General features: G+C 41.0%; 2 protein-coding genes across 3 annotated transcripts in view; one reads left to right on the forward strand and one right to left on the reverse strand.

Annotated features, from left to right (window-relative positions):
- The window catches only part of KCTD3 (potassium channel tetramerization domain containing 3), a 36,181-nt gene extending 18,497 nt beyond the window's left edge, over positions 1-17,684 (forward strand). For both annotated transcript variants that reach the window (XM_039883358.1, XM_039883357.1), the window contains exons 10-18: positions 1,065-1,180; positions 4,619-4,706; positions 4,840-4,956; positions 6,743-6,913; positions 10,269-10,424; positions 13,179-13,275; positions 14,880-15,064; positions 15,143-15,281; positions 16,119-17,684. In XM_039883358.1, coding sequence (XP_039739292.1) covers positions 1,065-1,180; positions 4,619-4,706; positions 4,840-4,956; positions 6,743-6,913; positions 10,269-10,424; positions 13,179-13,275; positions 14,880-15,064; positions 15,143-15,281; positions 16,119-16,677 — 1,628 coding nt within the window. In that variant the 3' untranslated portion in view covers positions 16,678-17,684. The remainder of the gene's footprint in view (positions 1-1,064; positions 1,181-4,618; positions 4,707-4,839; positions 4,957-6,742; positions 6,914-10,268; positions 10,425-13,178; positions 13,276-14,879; positions 15,065-15,142; positions 15,282-16,118) is intronic.
- A 192-nt stretch (positions 17,685-17,876) lies between these two features.
- The window catches only part of USH2A (usherin), a 576,091-nt gene continuing 575,389 nt past the window's right edge, over positions 17,877-18,578 (reverse strand). Inside the window, 1 exon segment of the mRNA XM_039883360.1 lies at positions 17,877-18,354. Within this exon segment, the coding sequence (XP_039739294.1) occupies positions 18,265-18,354 (90 nt within the window). The 3' untranslated portion in view covers positions 17,877-18,264.

Below are 18,578 nucleotides of genomic sequence, written 5' to 3' on the forward strand. Positions count from 1 at the left end.
AGGGCCCATGCCCCGCCTGGCTCCTCCTGCCCCATGCTGCTCAGCACTGTGCTGATGCAGCGACACCCCGGGTGAGCCCGGAAGTCTCTGCCCTAGAGATTCCGGGCTCTTCTGCCATAAATGTGGAATCTTACAGCCTCCCTCTTCTGCATTCCGTCTTCCTTTTCCTCAGGGTCCCTGCCTGGGCTTGCTCATTCCTAGCCCTCTAGTTTGATGAACTCTTATCCACCTTTTTAAAAACCCAACTCAGATGGCATCTTTTCTAAGAAGAATTCTCAGATCCCTTTCTCAGCCTCGTTTACTCCTGCATGTTACTGGACTCTGCATGCTCCTGTCATTGTTGCATTATGTTGTAATCGGTTGTTGGCATTTTTTCTCCCTTTGACCATAAGCTCCTGGTAATGTCTTGTCTTGTTTTCTGATCTGTCTAATATAGTGCCTTTCGAATGGATTAAAATTGAGGTCCACAATGCTGGGAAACAAGAGGTTTAAAATAAGTAAAGGCCTGAATGTTTGGGTATGGTGTGATTTGCTGTTGTTGTTTTTTCCTTGTCTGTTTTGCATATTTCCAGACTTTTGGACACATTCTGCATAGTCGAAGGTGCCAGGTCTGTTTTCACATCAGAGGTTCCCAGATACGTGGCCCATGAGCAGCTGCCACTACTCTCCTCTGGAATTTATGAAAATGCAGTGGTTTTTTATTATTTTTTATTTTTTAAATTTTTATTATTATTATTTTTTATATAGTGGGCCAGGCACGAATCCTAGGACCTTTTTATTTGTTCACTTTAAATCTTCCCAGTTATTTTGGTCAGCTAGGTGTGGGACCCGCAGCTCCAGATGACAGGGTGTTCTGTTAGTGTGATATTTCGAGGCCCGGCTTTCATCTGTGCTAGGAGTAAGCTGCTTAAGAGTTTCTCATTTCTGGTCCGCAGAGTGTCTGTCATGCAACTTGTAGAAATGAGAATAGGTTTAAATTAGTTACCTTTAAGACACTTTTAATCTGGGTTTTGATGAATTCTGAAGATGACTGATGAACCTCTTTGTTTTTATCGTCATTTAAGGTGTGTTCAGCCTCGGTGTCCCTGTAGACGCTCTCTTCTTCATTGGGAACCAGCTGGTGGCCACGAGCCACACAGGGAAAGTGGGAGTGTGGAACGCTGTCACTCAGCACTGGCAGGTCAGTTTAACTGAAGCGTCTCACGGACATGAAGATATGTATGAAGTGCATGCTACTTATGCCTCTGCTTTGTTATTGTGAATTCATACCGTTTCTGTTTTTGATTATACAAACTGTTGAATATCTTCTGGATACAAATTTCACTGTTTTCAAACATTTAAGTTACTTGGAAAATGAATGTGTGTTTAAACTGGTTTGACATTTCTTCATTTTTAAAATGTTTTAAGTTCCATACCTTGGGAATGGCAGCCCAGGCGAACTTCATTCCCTGTGTGGTAGCACAGACCTGTGTGAAATCGCATAGCCTGATCAGAGGAGATAGCAAGCTAGACGAGCTCAGGTACTTGAGAAGAACAAAGAGATAAGACTGAAAAAAAAAAAGGCTCATTCCTGATTCTGAAAGAGGAAAAATTCAAGGACTTTAAGCAGAGAGTTACGTGATCAAATCCATGTTTTGGAAAGATAAAAGTGGTAGCTAACACGTGAGTGAGAACGGAGATCGGGGCGTAATCCAGCAAATGCCGTAGCGAGATCGCGCTGAGGACCGTGTGGTGGCAATGGCAGAGATGAGGCCATGTGGGAAGCATTTCGTAAGCCTTTCCAAAATGATAGGATTGCTCTCTGACGTGGAAAATTAAAGAAGGAAAGAGTTCTAGTTTTGGATTTCTAGTTTTGACAGTTGAGGGGCTAGTAATATTTTAGATTTATAGGGAACATAGCAGATACACTGGTGGATAACGTGGCAAATAATTAGATTGATTAAATGAACATCTAAATGCAGGTGTTAGTGTATAGTTAGGAGTTTAGGAAAGAAGAGCTAGAAAAAGCACTGATGTGATAATTGAAAAAATAAAATGATGAGATTTTCCATTAAGAGGGTGTGTAGAGAAAAAGAAAAGATGAAAACCCTGGGGAACAGTAGCATCTAAGGGGACAAGATAGGAACCCAAGAGCCAAAGAGACACATGTGATATGATTGAAAAGGGACACCGGTTGTGGCAGTAAGATGTCCTTTGCAAATGTAAGTCGATGTGAAGTTTGGGTGGGAGGAAGCCAGATTGCAGGAACCAAGGCATCAGATCAGAGACGAGAGATGGCAGATTCAGAGTCAGTTATCTTTCAACAAGTTTGGCGGTTGAAGAAAAGCAGAGAAACAAAATGATAGCTTAAGGATCAGGGTAGATTGAGAAAAAGATGTTCAGTGCTGTAATTTTTCTTTAAGTTGGGAGAAACGAGCACGCTTGTAGTCAGAGAGAAGTTGCTGGAAAAAAGTATTTGTAGATTGAAAGAATGGACATGATTTCTAGTCCCACAGAAGTCGAGCATGTGGGATCTCGAGTGCAGCCCAAAGGGTCCACTGAACAGTAGAGGCGCTGCTTTGCTCTGTGAGGAAGGAGTACTGAAGGGCATAGGTTCAGTGGGACAGAAAGACATCGCAAGTACGGATCCAGGACGGCAGAGCTTGTAAGTCCTCTGTTCGCTGTGGAGCTGGACGATACCGTCACGTCCGTTTGGGAGCAAGCAAGAGAAGAGAAAACAACGTTGGTCTGATCAGGGATTGGAGATGGAATAAAATGGATATGACACACCAAGGGACGAGAACGCATAAAGATGGCAAAGAGATCAGGAAGTGAAGTGCCAAGTGGCAGAGAAGGCCTCAGGGATGTCAGGAGACCAGAGGGCAGTTAGACTGATGACGAGTGAGAAACGAGAATTGCCGGGAAGAACTGGGCAGTACCGATGCCTGTGTAACCTCACGCGCCCCTCCCGTCCCTGTTCCCCGTGTACTGCGGGCAGGCCTGGGAGAAACGCAGGACTTGGTCGAGGGATGCAGCGACAGTTGAGAAGGCTCTCATCCCGGAGCCTGTACTCCCACAGGACGAGTGGTTAAATGTTTGCCTTCGATGGGACTTGCCTTAGATGGGGCTACTGCCACTCTTTCATTGAAAAATGGGTCTGAAGGGAAAGGAACTTCGTGGCCCTATCCATCCCAGGTTTCTGAGGTGGGAGCTGAGGAAGATGAACGTGGGTGGGACACTGGTCAGTGGATGTCGAGAACTTTCCCTCCATCTTCACACGTCCTTGCCCACGTCACCGGAAGTCCTCAGTGTTCTCCTGCTGGGCGTCCTTTTGGCTCCAGTGACACCAAAACCTGCCCTTAGATTCGGGGTGGTAACCGAGACTCTGCAGATATTTCTAGTATGACTTAACTGTGTGTGACGCTGCAAGGTGCACATAGAAATTAGTACCGTGTGCACGAACAGCTTAGAGGAATCAATTTCCCAAGTCTCAGCTCTTTTTTTCAATGTTTTTTTGTTTTTTTTCCCCCATAGGAATGGACATGGATTCTGTGCTTTTTGTACTTGAGTTCTGGCAGATACGCCCTTCCCCTTCCTCCACGACTCAGAGCGAGCAGGCTTTTCAGTTTTCAGGCTTCACTGCTTTTCTGAACTTTTCCTTGACCTTTGCCCTGCTGCCCACACTGGGGTTGAGATGAGAACCCTTCCTCCCTCCTCCGCGATTGTCCTGCACACCTGATTGCCTGTCGCGCTGTCATTGGCTTTTCCTTTCTTGCTCACTAGCTTATACGCTTCTGCAGAGCAAAGCGTCATCTCACATTCCTTAGCCAGTACTTGTCCTCTGGGGTAGATGTCACCTGTGTCACGTGCATCTCTGGCCTGGCTCTGCATACGGAAGGTTCATTTCGAGCTTACTGCCACAGCTCTGACGAACATTTTTTTGTTTTTGTTTTGTAGTAAAAATCAACCCCCTTCGCCTTTATCACTAGTACAAGCAGCTGTTAATTTGTAACTAGATTGATTTGCTTGGGAAACTGATTTTTTTCTAGTATTTGAAAGAACGAAAGCACATGAGGCCCTGTTTGCTTTACCGTTTCCTTGGAAACAGGTAAACTTGTCAGTGGGAAGAATGAAAAGAAGCTGCCTTTTCAAAGCGGTGATGATAAATATCAAGGGAATAGTACCATCTGGGACTCATTTGATTTGTCTTCTAGTTCTAACTCTGTCCCCTCCTTACTGTGTGACTTTGGGTCATTTTATCTCATACAGGGAGAAAGGAACCTGGTCAGACTTGGTCTTCCAGTCCTAATGTGTTGTTACGATCTCACAATCATGTACAGAAAAAAGAGACTCCTTCTAAATTCTGAAAAGAAAGGGCTGCTGTTGGAAATGTAATTTTTAAAAAAAGTTTTAAAAGAAATAAGTTCTTCAGAGTTTCTTGTGAATGGGGTGTGTGTGTATGTATGTATGTGTATGTATGTATGTGTATATATATATATATATATATATAGTCCATTTTTTAAGCCTTACTTGAATTGGATATTAGTGTCCTTTTTAGTAAGATAATTTTGAAGAAATTGAGCAGAAAATATAACTTGTAATTGCTGTTTAACATCTAATAATAATCTCATGACTTCAGGTTCAAGACGTTGTTCCCATAACTAGTTACGACACTGCTGGGTCCTTCCTCCTGCTGGGCTGTAATAATGGGTCCATATATTACATAGGTGAGTCTACAGACGTGCCACGTGTCCTGTTCATCACGATTTTTAAAAATGAGAGCAAGAAAACATTATCGTTTTTAGTTTTGAATAGAGGCACTATTCGTTTTAATGTTATTTAATTTTGTTTGTTTTTTAGATATGCAGAAGTTCCCTTTGCGAATGAAGGATAATGATCTTCTTGTAACTGAACTGTATCACGATCCTTCAAACGATGCTATTACTGCTCTGAGTGTTTACCTCACACCCAAAACAAGTTAGTGCCTGGCAAAATTACTCTAAGTTCTTGAAGTAGTTTTGAGAATGTGTGTTTATTTATCAGTTTATTATGCTAAAACTCATGTGCTCCTCCCTTTTCTATAACTGCAGTACTGAAGATTTCATCTCTATTAGTCTAAAGTTTATACTTGGTTTTATATTGAAATAAAATGTGACCAATAAATAAGCATAATTTGAGGTGGGAAATTAGATTATCTGAATTATATTTAAGCCATATCATTACAGTATTGACAAATTATTTAAAAAGTTAAATGCACATTTACCTTCCCGTTACACTAGCCGATTTTGTTTTGCAATTAGCTTTTATTTTTTAATGAAAAAGGGCTCAAAGTATTAATCTCATTGGAAAGTACACTTATTTCCTTGAGAAACTTTAAGTTATGGGAAAAGACATATCTGGAAGTTCAATATTAATAACTTTCATTGCTTTTCAAGGCCATTGCAATGAAAAGAACTAAGATCTGTAAATTAATTTTTATATTCTAGAATGAAAGATCAACATAAATGAGGAACTTTAAATTTATTTGTAAGGAAAGGAATTCTAGGAAGCATTAATGTGTACAGGAAAATTAGATTTGAATTTGTTCCTGGTATAAAATCGCTTCATTGAATTCATAGAAGGAAATCGTCTTTCCTGTAAAAGAAATATTCCTGTGTACACAGAGGGTTTTGCTTGAAATTATAGTAGGATTTCAACTATATTGTGCTAGAACAGGGATCAGCAAACCGTGTTCTTTTTACTAATAGTTTCACATATTGTCTTTGGCTGCCTTTTGTAGCAGTGACAGAGTTAAGTGACTTCAGCAGAGACAGTGTGGCATGCAGAGTTTACAGTGTTTGCTCTCCAGCCTTTTGCAGACAGTCTGCTGACCCCTGCTCTGGTTGAGACGTGCACTTTTTTCCAGTCTAAATCAGAGGGGCTGCGGGGATGGAGCCACCTTATCGGTTCTTGAGTGTCGCCCATGGCATGCCATGCCCTCTCCCTTCTGATTCAAGTACTGGGACGTGAATCAGAAAGAACAGCTCTTAAAGTTAGATTCTGTCTCTGAAGCTTTTTAAGAATATAAGTCACTGAAATCCCTTCTGTCTTTACATATGTGACGGAGTCTGGGCACTTGTGTAAAAACCAAGCCACAGGTGAGCCTGACACGAGCTGTACATTTAGAGACGGCATGGGTATGACATCAGATTGGTTTACGTGTTCCATGGTCAAGGGTTATGAAGCTGTTAGATGGTGTATACAGGACCTGATTATTCAAGGAAAAGTCAATATTGTAGCAAAAGTAAAACATGGTCCTTCTAGGCTGGAAGTAATATGGAGTACTCCTTTAGGAATACTGTCTTGTGTCGTTGGTATTTTTAATATTTATATGTTTTATTAATTTTTAAAATATTTATTGAGTACCCACTATGTCTCGGCCACTCTGTAAGGTGACGTAGAAAAAAGGAGGATTATGATTCAGTCTGTCAACGAGAAGTAGATAGACAAGAAAATAGATTATTAGTGTATTATTCCAGTTGCTACGATAGAATCTGATACAGTACAAGGAAGGGGTGAACGACTGTATCTGGGAGTGAGGGTTAGGAATCGACTTGTAAAAGAAAACATGATTTTACGATGGTAGAGATTTAAGATTTCTCTGCGGAGCTGGGTTTGGGGCTGATAGAAGCGGCGAATCCAGCTCCGCCCTTTTGTCTCTGCAATGCCAGCTCGCTCCCCATCCGCATCTAATGTGCCCCCGTCCACTTGTGACTCGGTCTAGGTGTCAGTGGGAACTGGATTGAGATCGCCTATGGTACGAGCTCCGGAGCAGTGCGGGTGATCGTTCAGCACCCCGAGACGGTTGGGTCGGGCCCTCAGCTTTTTCAGACCTTCACGGTTCACCGAAGTCCCGTCACGAAAATCATGCTGTCGGAGAAGCATCTGGTATCAGGTAACGGCGTCTTCTCGGGGCAGGTGAGGAGGTCTGCCTCATCACTCTGCCTTGCGTGGCAGTTTCTCCGCTGTGGATTTGTCAGAGTGTCTTACGTGAGAAGAGCGTACCGAAAGAACTGGTAGGAAAGTGTAATAACCGAAGAAATGTTACGATTGTGTGTAAGGATCGCTTTGATTCTGCCTGGTCGTAGTATACACAGATCTAGGAGGTAGCGTACTTTTTATTGACTCTCTATTCTCATGGCATATTTTATTTCAGAGTATTTTTCATGATTCTGTTGAGAAAGGTTTTCATAACAGAAATTTAATGCAAACTTGGTTGTAGTGTCTTAAGGGTCAGAATTCAGGTTGTTGGTTTACATGTGACTTTGATCATGTAACAATGTTAAAAACGAGTGCAACCGATGAAGAGATTATTTGAAGAAAACAGTTTTGATTTTTTTCTCATAGCCATAATTTTTTTAATGTTAATACTAATTAGATACTTTAAAATTAGATACAGATTTTCAAGCTTAACAAGTGGGACAAAGTAAAGTTCTGTTGATGAGATTCACTGTAATCGATGGATTTCTGACAGGCTTGATGAAAGTCAAACTGTGGGCCAGGTAGATCAGCAGAGCTGGCTTTTACACTGTCTTTGTGGGTCACTTCCTTGCCTCAGTTTTTTATAAACATTTTCATATACCAAGTTTCTTTCTATAAAAACTATATAACATAAAAGGTGATACACCTTTCGTTGTCTTCCAGTCTGATTGAATAGCCATGGAGCTGAAACACCTTGTCGGTGAATGAATGCGCGTTCATGTCTGGGTGTAATTACGCCTTTGCGAAACCATCTCTTTAGGCTTCGAAGGCTCACCTCACACTCACCTGCCCTGCCGAGGAGGTCTCTTCACTCTGTTGTCGATCCCTCCTCTTCTGCCCCGTCTGCTGTCGGACCGCCCCAGACTCCTGTCCCAGATTCTCCATTCTTTGTACTTTCCGGGGTGATTTTAGTAGTATCATCTATATGCCAGTGATCCTGACTTTTCCTTCGCCTGCGACCATCTGCAGTCCCAAACTTGTACATCCTGTGCCTATATCTGGTTTTATGTTTAATGGGCATCTCAGAATTAACCTGGATAAAATAGCACTTTTCTCTCTCAAAGCCATGTTAGTACCCATTATCACCATCTGGTCACTTACTCAAGCTGGAAATCTAGGAATCACCCTGATCCCCCTTCCCCCCCGTTCTCGTAAGTCCCGTCACATCGGTCAGGGCTGTTAGCTTTGCTTCAGGACTTGCACGTGTCACCGGTCTCACCTCACTGTGCCCATCACGGCCCACCCAGCATCGCAGATCGTCCTTTCTAGACCCTGGCTCTCTCTTTGTTTGGGTCTTGCCTCTCTGCCTGCATTTCTCTCAAGGTAACACGCAGCCAGAAAGTCCTTTGAAACCAGATTCTATTCTCATTGGCTTCCATTGTCTGCGGAATAAATAAATGAGCACGACGCTCCTGTTCTGCGTCCCGTCTGCCTCCAGGCTTCTCCCTCCTCCCCCTATTTCTTTTCTGATCGCTCGTGACCCTAACCCATTGGCTCTTCTAGTTCTTAAAAATGCCTGAGAATCTTTGCACTGTTCTTTTTCTTTAAAGTGTTTTTGTTTGTCTGCCTTCTCCTTGTCATTCAGGTCCCATTTCAGGTCCCCGCTCTGTGAGGCCTCCTCGGCCACTCGGTCTAAATTAACCGAACCCACCCCGCGGTCACTCGCTTTATCGGTACCTCTGTCTGTTCTCTTCAGACTCATCGCTTGATCGTGTGTTGCCCCCCGTCTGCCTTCCTCTTGTAGAATATAAGTTCTGTGGCAGCAGAAACTTGTTCTCACCCTGTTCTCAGCACTTAGCATGGTTCTTCGCACATAGATGCTGAGTAATGCTGTCATTAATTACTGTGAGAAAATACTTTTCCAGGGTCGTTGTGATTTTTAAAGGATGTGATTATGGCTTTTAATTTGATGGTGACAATGTTATTGTAGGGTGTGATGGCAGAGAACAACAGAGTAAAGTTACATTTTAACATCAAATATTTTATAGATTTGAAATCTAAGTAAATTTGTCAAGAAAGTCCAGGTTAGCCAAAAATCTGGAGTATTTCTGTATATAGTTCTCAGCTATGTTAGTCTGCCACCTGGTGGATATCCACATATATTTAATGGCATTCTTTTTCCTATAGTCTTGTAGGAAACAGTTTTAAAACATTTGTATTAAAACATTAGATACAATTAATATTAACAAAATCATCATAATTGCTCATTTAAATCAGCTAAAAATACTTAACTTTTTTCTGGATCCTGGTAAGATTAATTATGAAATCAGGAAACGATTGCCCACGAAGCTGATTAACCAGCCTGGGACTAAATGTCTTCTTTTTACCAGAAAACTGGCATTGAGAATTGAGAATTTTGTTACTTAGGTAACATCTGTACACTTTTTATTCTTATTTCAGTTTTCCAAAATTATATTTCTTTCCGAAGTTTTATTTAAAATACACAATTATGGCATTTTGCCCAGTAGTAAATATGGCATGCATATAAGAAATTGTGGACACTTTCCTAGTGTATACTGATGAGTTCATAGCTCATTGCTAATAATGAATTTTCTGAAATCATAATAAATGGCAAATTAGTACACTTTTGTATTAAAGCATGCCACAAACGTGTAGTTCTTGCATTGATGATACCACTTTTGAGTTTATATTAATAGAGTATCCAGATTAAAAAGGCAATTTGTTAGGATATATCTCACTATATATACCACTTAATGTTACATGAAAAAATTAAGCTAATTGGAGTATATATCTTAAATGCAGACTCTTATTTGATGTAATATAATTCTCAGTTTTATGTGGAATCCTAATTTCCATAATTTAACCAAGCAGGCAAAAGTAGCTAGTTCCTACAAGCTTTTTGACAAATATCATTTGCAAGAATAAATTTTCAGTTGTTTAACATTTGAGTGAAATTAGCCGAACAGTTTCTATGTTGACAAAATAAACGAGGCAACTTGTCTTCTGTGCAGTCGATCTCAGTGCCTTGTGTCTTACACATGCTTTTCTGACTTTCCTACCCTACAAGCTACTTTTCTCCTGTATGTTACATTCCTTATATTTGTGGCAAGGTAAACTATATTCAGTTCTTGTTTTTGTTGGCAAGGTGAAAATTATAATTTTAATATAAAGATGTCATTTGCCACTCGAATGTGCTGTGATCTATTTAATACAGATCGCAGTGAAAAAAGTTAAAATGTGCGTACAAGCGACTTGCTAGTGTCCTGAGAGCTGCATTTAACGACTCCCACGTTCTCCTCTCCCCACAGTCTGTGCGGATAACAACCACGTCCGGACGTGGACGGTGACGCGGTTCCGCGGCATGATCTCCACGCAGCCGGGCTCCACCCCTTTGGCCTCCTTCAAGATCCTGTCTCTGGAGGAGACGGAGAGTCACGGCAGCTATTCCTCTGGGAATGACATAGGTGGGTGAGGCCATCCGGGCACCTTCAGGCGCCGTGTGGGCACGCCTGCGTGTGCACGGTAGTGGAAGCCCGAAGGCGAGTGTTAAGTGTAACTTTTCATTTTAAGTGTGAAACTTGTTTAAAACACATTTAGTGCATACTTCTTAAGTCCTCTGAATATACAAACTATAGCATCATTTTCCATTCTTTAACTTTTCACGTAGAGTGTTTCTTCATTTAAATATCTCCAAATGCTAACCATTTTGTTCATAATTGAAACATCATGAAAGCCATGATGGCTATAAACATTTGAATTTTTTTAATTGCTAATTAATCTGAAAAAGATTGAAGCTAGAAAAGGGCTGGTGTTTCTGGATACTGAGAGTCGCTTTGGTGGCACTGCAGTGTCCAGTGGGAAACAGTGTAGCACGTCTCCACTGCATGCTCCGACTGCAGCAAAAAGCATGTAAAGTTAGTTAGGTGTGGCTCCCGGTCCACTATACACACATGTGCATATGGGCGTGCACACACAGTCTTTGTGGAGATCGTATGTATATACACATATAGATTATACTATATATTAATATATGTAACTTATGTAATCTCACTGTATTTTTAATAGTTCTGTAGTACTTACTGCTTAACTAATGTACCTTTCTGATCATTTTGTATAAGCAGAAATTGTAACACTGATGGAAAATGGGAAGGAATACATTAGAATCATTTTGCATGAAACTCTTAAATGTCTTTAAAAAATATAAGCTGTGACTGGGAAGTGCAGGCTTAGTACTTTTGGGAGGAAGATGTCCGGCGCTGTCAGTGTTGGCGGCCGCTCTGTGGCTCCAGCCCCCTGCGAGGTGCTGGTCACCGTTTACCGTCTCATTGCGCCAGCAGTTTTTCCAGCTGCACTGAGATGTGACTGACGCACGAGATCGTGCAAGTCTAAGGTGTTGCGCCAACTGCCATGTATTGAGCACGTTTGGTCCAGGCGTTGGAAAGCTAAGAAGTGCCGGGAACACGGACGTGCCGCAGAGGGAGCAGTGGGGTAAAAGGCAAACGGTCGTGTCTGGTGGCTGTGCTCAGGGCCCGCGGCGGAAAGCACCGGCAGACAGCGTCACGTCCTGTGCCGGATGCTGTGCCGGATGCTGCACCTGCGCGCTCCTTCATCTTCGCGGTTTCGTGAGGTAGATACTACCCCCCGTCGACAGTGGTGGAGACTGGTGTTCACACAGGACACCTCACAGAGGCTTCAAGTTTGAGGCGTGAAGGTGCAGAAGGTTGTGGGACTGGGCCGTTCCTGGCAAGGAGAGCAGCCTGTTAAAAGGGTAGAGGCCCAGAGAACCCGGCCGGTTTGGAAAATGTCAAGGTCCTTACTTGCTGGTAGGTGGATGAGAAGCATAGGACATGAGATGGGTGGTTATGGGGTCAGACTGGGGCGAGGCCTGTGTAATGTGGAAACAAAGATATTTAGAAACAGCCCTGTAAAACATTTAAAGTGGAACAGAGAGATTTTTTTTTCTTCATAGTTTTATTTAAAAAGGTATCCTAAGATACAGACATACAGACCAGTGGAACAGAAGAGAAAGCCCAGCTTCGGTTGGGGGGTGGGGTGGGCTCGAGACTGCGGTGAGCAGGGGAGCGACAGATACGGAGGTGACTGGGAAAGGGAAGCAGTGGAGCTCGTTAGAGGGCAGGGAGCCCAAAGGTCCTGCTTTCCATCCCGCGTTGAAGATCGGACAGGTCTGAGAATGTTTTGTGTTCTGAAGGTAAGGAGCCAATTTGGGGAGAGGAGTTGGAGAAGCTGTAAAGGGCGAGGTGCAGATCATTAATAGTTGGGTCACGTGACACTCGCGCATCAGTGCAGAGTTTGAAGGGAGGGGAGGTGGTGGCCCCATCGTCCTCGTTCCAATTATTTTGCTCACCACCGCTACTTCGACTTTGTTTACAGGTTATCAAATGAGAACTCTCATTTCAACATAATTAGACTTTAGAGAGTTGTCCAGTAATTGAGCAGCTGTATGCTTAGTGGAGGATGAGACTATCTGGGTTCATTTCCAGTTTCTTCAAGGGGGTTAGCTTATTTCTTGGTGCCTTAGTTTTCCTCTCTGTAAAATGGAGCTATTACTAGTAAATCCCTTACATGTAAGGTTATAATGATTAAATGGTCCTTTGTAAAGGCTGCACTATGCTTCACAGTGAGCATAAGTATTGGCTACTAAAGATGCTGTTGTTCCATGTATTAGGTATGATTCGCATAAGATAGTTGAGAATATGCTGTCTTTAAAAATTGTGTTGTATATCGTGTACTTTTATGAATAATTTGATTTGTTTTTGGCTAATGAGTATAATGGGAAAAGAGATTAAAATTTTATCTAACTTTTACATGAAAACTATGTTCAGAAATTTTCTAAAATGTATAAACCGTTTATCTGCCTTGTCTTTTCAGATTGAAAACTTTTCAGGGTACAGCAGGCTTCTCAATAATTAAATTCTTCTGAAAGATAGTAAATATAAAGCTTATAGCTTAATACATTTTTTTCTAAGCAAATTATTGCCATCAAGTTTTACAGCATTAGTGCATAAAATACAATTTTGAAGTATGTATTTAATTTTTTAATACAAGTTGAAGTACTTGTGGCGCTGCATTTTTGTCTGATTTAGACTTGGAACATAATGCCATAGTGATAGGCTTGAAAAAATTTTTTTGGTGTTAATGTTCTTGTTAAATGAAACCATTTAAATTTTAATTTTTGACATTTTCTGTTTGTGACCAAGGGCCTTTTGGAGAGCGAGACGATCAGCAGGTGTTTATCCAGAAAGTCGTTCCCATCACTAACAAGCTGTTTGTAAGACTCTCATCTACTGGGAAAAGGTAATACTTCTCCGTAAACGTTTATGTTCAGAAGTTGCTCTTTCCTTACAAAACATACAGTATTGAATAATTTAACTTATTGATAAAAGTGCTACCAGAAACAATAAGAGACAAGGCTATTCATTACCATGTGATTGTTATAACTTAAAATTAAGACAATATACTTAGTGCTTATTCTCCAAGATATATTTAAGATTCTCAGTGATGCATAGACAGGAAGTGATAGAACGAGAACACGGTGAACTTGACAGCAGGCAGCTGGACTGGGTTCTAATTCTGGCACTTCCTCTTACCATGTAAATGCCACTCAAGTTACTTTGTTGCTCTGAGCCCCAGTTGCTTTATAAAATGAGGTTCAGCTACCTGGGTAGGATTTCATAGGATAAAATGAGCTAAAAACATTTGACGTATATCCGAGATATAGTCCCCAACTGCAATAGGTGCTCAGTAGAAGTTCGTTTCCTTTTCCACTTGATGACTGAGCTTTTACTTTTAAAAAAATTATTTATAGCCTCAAACACATTGAGTTGTAACATTTCTCTTCTTTTAAAACACAATTTTTTGCATGTCAAAGAAGTGGAAAAAGTAAAATGCCTATTCATAGTTATTAAGGTTATGGACATTCATATTACGGTTACTGACGCTACTGATATTTTTAGTAATTTCTCAGTTACCCTTTAGCACGTGGTCTCTAATTGATATTTTAATTTGATAAATTTTTTCATCAAAGTTCATTGCTTACAGTCATTAGCAATTATTAAATGAATTGATTCCAGAAAATTTTATGTACTAAACTCTTCATGTCATTTTTTTTTTTAAAGAAAATGTATTAGGTGCCTGTGATGCACTTAGAGACCAAATTATTGTCTTGAGAAATGTTATAAAGCACTGTGACTTAGTGTTCTGTACACGCTTGCTGAAGGAGCTGCCAAACATGTATTAAAACTGCTGTCGTAACATGACATCCTCTGACAGTGCCGTTTTCACAGCCTTGTTCAGTTCCAAACTCTTGCCTCTTCCCTTAGCTCAGATGGTTAACATTGTGTTGTAATCAACTATAATTTCTGCATGATAAAACACATTTTATAATTTTTAAGTGATTCCAGAGGAAAAGCTATATTTATAAATAAACAGAAACTACTCTGCAGAAAATCAGCTTATGAAGCTTATTTGAAGCTTTTTGTTTATAGACAGCTCAGATTCTGAAACAGTTGAATATTATCCTAATGAAGGATACTATTTGGGTATCTCTATAGAGCTACACATTTTTTTCTGGTTTTAGATTTTTTAAATTTACATTTAAATGATTTCTCAAGATCTTTTCTAGCGTGATGTCTACTTGCTTTGTTTCTTTTGTTTTTATAATTTCCTTTGAAAGAATTGCTCTTTCAGGATTGACAAATTATTTGCCTGATTTCAATTAAAGATATTGTTTTATAAGAGCTTTTGCTCTAGACTCGAAGAAACAAAGCTTCAGTTTGCCTTGCTTGACCTCTTTCGATCTTTTACATGTGTGGAATATGCAAGTATAACTTTGCAGATATACGAATTATAAAAAAACGGCATTCGTCCCTGTGGTTCACACTGTACGCCGTCTCTGACAGAATCTGCGAGATCCAGGCCGTTGACTGCGCCACCATATCCTCGTTCACGGTGCGAGAGTGCGAGGGCTCCAGCAGGATGGGCTCGCGGCCGAGGCGCTACTTGTTCACGGGCCACACCAACGGCAGCATCCAGATGTGGGACCTGACCACCGCCATGGACGTGGTCAGCAAAAGCGAAGGCGCGGGTAGGTTCGCGTGGGCAGGCGTCTGTCACGGGGGTCGGCCGATGGCCGAGTCGTTAATACGAGTGTGTGTTCCCCAAGATGGAGGTGGCCCGACTGAAGAGGAGCTGCTGAAACTCCTGGACCAGTGTGACCTGAGCACGTCCCGCTGCGCGACCCCCAACATCAGCCCGGCCACGTCCGTGGTCCAGCACAGCCGGCTGCGCGAGTCCAACTCCAGGTAGGCTGTGGAGCTGAAGTCATAGGAGTCGAATTGATTACAGTGTCTCCACCAGTTTTCCCCAAAACACATAGTTGTTCTGTTTTTCAAAATTCGTTTTAAATTCAGACTGCGTAGCTACATAATTTTTTAGAAAATTTTACTGAATTTCCCCTGTACATGCATCATATTTTTTTCATAGAAAAAAAATTTTTACTCTTTAGGTAATTTTGTGAATTCCTGCTAATTTGGATGCCTATTTTATGTTCAGGAATTCAAAGGAAATTAGAAAAATCATGTGTCGCCTTGAATGGCAGCATATGGCACTTTTGTTCTCCTTGCCTCGGGCATAATCGAAGGGATTCTATTATTTTATTAAGGTATAATTGACATACAATGTTAGTTTTTGATGTATAACGTAACGATTCAGTATTTTTATATATGTACTTTTAATACAATGTCTAGTTAACATATTTGTTAAAAATCTAAAATCTGAACTTAGATCCAAGTACTGAATATTGGTTTCATATCAGTTTTAACCACCATACCCCCGAGTTATAAAAATGTTCACAGCGATGTAAAATACTATGTATGGTGGCAGATAGATGGGGCGATCACTGTATAAGTTATATAAAATGCTAATCACTGTTATCCAACTGAAACTAACATATTGTATGTCAACTAATTAAAAATCCAGTTTGATTGTGACTGTTATTTGCATTGGTAATTTTATACACATGTACACATCATAAATACTTAAGTATATACATAGAAATCAGGATATAGTATTCTTTATATATTTATGAGTAGTTTAATTAATGACATGTTCCCCTGAAAAATTTTGAAAAACTCTTTCAGCCTTCAGCTCCAGCACCATGAAACCGTCCATGAAGCAGCCACTTACGGCTCCCTGCGGCCTTACAGAGAAAGTCCTTTGTTAGCACGGGCGAGGAGGACCGAGAGTTTCCACGGTTACAGGGACTTCCAGACGGTCGGTTTGAACAGAAACGTAGAAGGAGCTGTGCCTGAGAATGGAGACTTGGGTCCGACGCGTGCTGAAGTGACATGGGCATCCGGGGGGCGTGATGTGTCTGAGAGAAAGTCCCCTGGGACGGAAGGGAAAGGTGCGAGAGAGACCGAGAGTGGCTCGGAAGCACATAAAATAGCTGAAGCTTTTCTAGAATCCAAGAAGAGGTCTTCAGAAGATGAAAATGAAAATAAAGTGGAGTTAAAGAAGAAAGGATTTGAAGGAGGAGGATTCCTTGGAAGAAAGAAAGTTCCCTACCTGGCATCGTCACCGAGCACCTCTGACGGAGGGACCGACTCACCCGGTACTGCGTCCCCTTCCCCTACGAAGACCACCCCGTCCCCTCGGCATAAAAAGAGTGATTCTTCAGGCCAAGAGTACAGCTTGTGAAAACTCACCAAAAGGAAAGTTCTTTGCTGAACTTGGATTTCAGTGTATTTAGCTTTTACACCAAAACTTCACAAATTAAAATTGGACTTTTCTAGTAGTAGCTTTTTAAGAGAATTACCTGGAGTCAGGAGATAAACTATCTCTTCTGACCTTTTCAAAGATTTTGTTTTACAAGTACATTTAACTGGTGATTTGTAAAGCAAGAGTCCATTTCGATTTGTAGCTGCCCCGTGGGTTTTGGACCTGGAGCCCCACATTGTACTAAGGTGGTGCCCGTCCAGATGCGCGTCCCCCAGCGTGGGGACCACGGACTGCAGTCCTCAGCCCCGTGATGCCTGAGACTCACCTTGCAGTGTATCCTAAGTGAATCACATCATTTTCTTTGGAACTTAGTCTCTCAATCCTTGTAGTGATTACAAAGTGTTTACCAGATATTTAATGAGGTGCTATGTTTGTGAAAAAATATGTAATTCAAAAACACTAATAATGTAGAATACCAGATTATCCTGTGTAGTAGTAAGTCCCTTAGGATAATTTTAATTGTTGGCGTTCTTAAGTCTTACCAAGTGTCACCAACATTAAATGCCTAAAGTCCATTGAAACTTCTATTAAAGGTGGAGCAATTCTTTTTTTAGACAAGGACAAAGCCATGAGTGTCCAGAAGGAAAAACTTCAGCAGCTGCTAGTCTGCCTTGATTTACGGGCCACTATTTTTTTTTCCAGTATTAATAATCAGTATAATTAGAATGTGGCCGTTTCGTTAAGCTTATGAGATTGTAGTTCTGAATTTTGGGTTTTGGCTGCTGTAAAAAGGTTATTTTGAATATATTTTAAATTGTAAGAATAAAAATTTTTTGTACTTTTCATTTAATTTTAATGATTTTCAAGTTTCTGCAGAAATGGTAATTGTAAACTGAAAGCATTAAGCATTTGCTGGTGAAAATGCGTATATTTCCATTCCAAGAAATATGTCTGAAGTTTAAATAAATTCTCTGAAGTTTACCATATTGCCAGTGGTTTCACAACAGTTGTATTTATTTATCAATTAAGTCAAATAAAAATGATTAAGACTATGTGCTTTCAGTTATTTAAGGAACAGGTATGCTGTTTAAAATGCATCTACATTTGTTCATCTTTGCTTCTTCCCATAATGGGGAGGGGAGAGGGAAACTTTAATATGTACGAAAACTTACATTGTCAGTGAGGGAAACTGGATGACAAAGCATCATTTCTATATTGCTGAGGATTACAATTATCCAAAGACTGACTTAGTTTTTAAACTAGTAACAACTGTGGCCAACTGGAAATTGCCACTGATTATTCATTTAGCCAGGCCCCTCAGTGCCAAACAGCCAGCAAAATAAGTATTTTCATAAGGTCGGTACCTTCATTTCAGACAACCAGAAAAATAACATTTCTAAGACCTCTAACAGGAAGAAAAGTTTCCCAAACTCCTCATTTCGTTAAAGGGTTACTCTGTAACAAGCAACAGCCTTTAGCATCTCTGACGTGTCAGTAATAACCCAGTGGGACCGGGGTGTGGAGGCCCCCTTCCAGTCCTACTCACGTTTTGCAGGCTTCCATCTGTTACAGGTGGGTGTCGGTGAATGTGGTGTGTTCCTTCGTCACAGAGCTGAAACCCTTGATGGCATTCATCAGGTCCTCTTCATCCACATACTGAAAATTAAGCCAGTCATCACTGGTTAGGGTATTTGCCAACTGACAGTTTATCAGTTTAATGTAAAAACTACTCCGTAAGAGTTGTTAAAGACTAAGATACGCTCAGCACTATAAGGTGTGGTTCGAGACTGTCCTTCCTTGCCTTCCACTGACCTTATCAAAAGGATCATGTCTCATGGAACTACAGACTGACCCAGAATGTGTCATTTGAGTGTGACTGT

The sequence above is a fragment of the Pteropus medius genome, unplaced genomic scaffold, assembly GCF_902729225.1.
Source record: "Pteropus medius unplaced genomic scaffold, Ma_sr-lr_union100, whole genome shotgun sequence".
Classification (NCBI taxonomy): Eukaryota; Metazoa; Chordata; class Mammalia; order Chiroptera; family Pteropodidae; genus Pteropus; species Pteropus medius.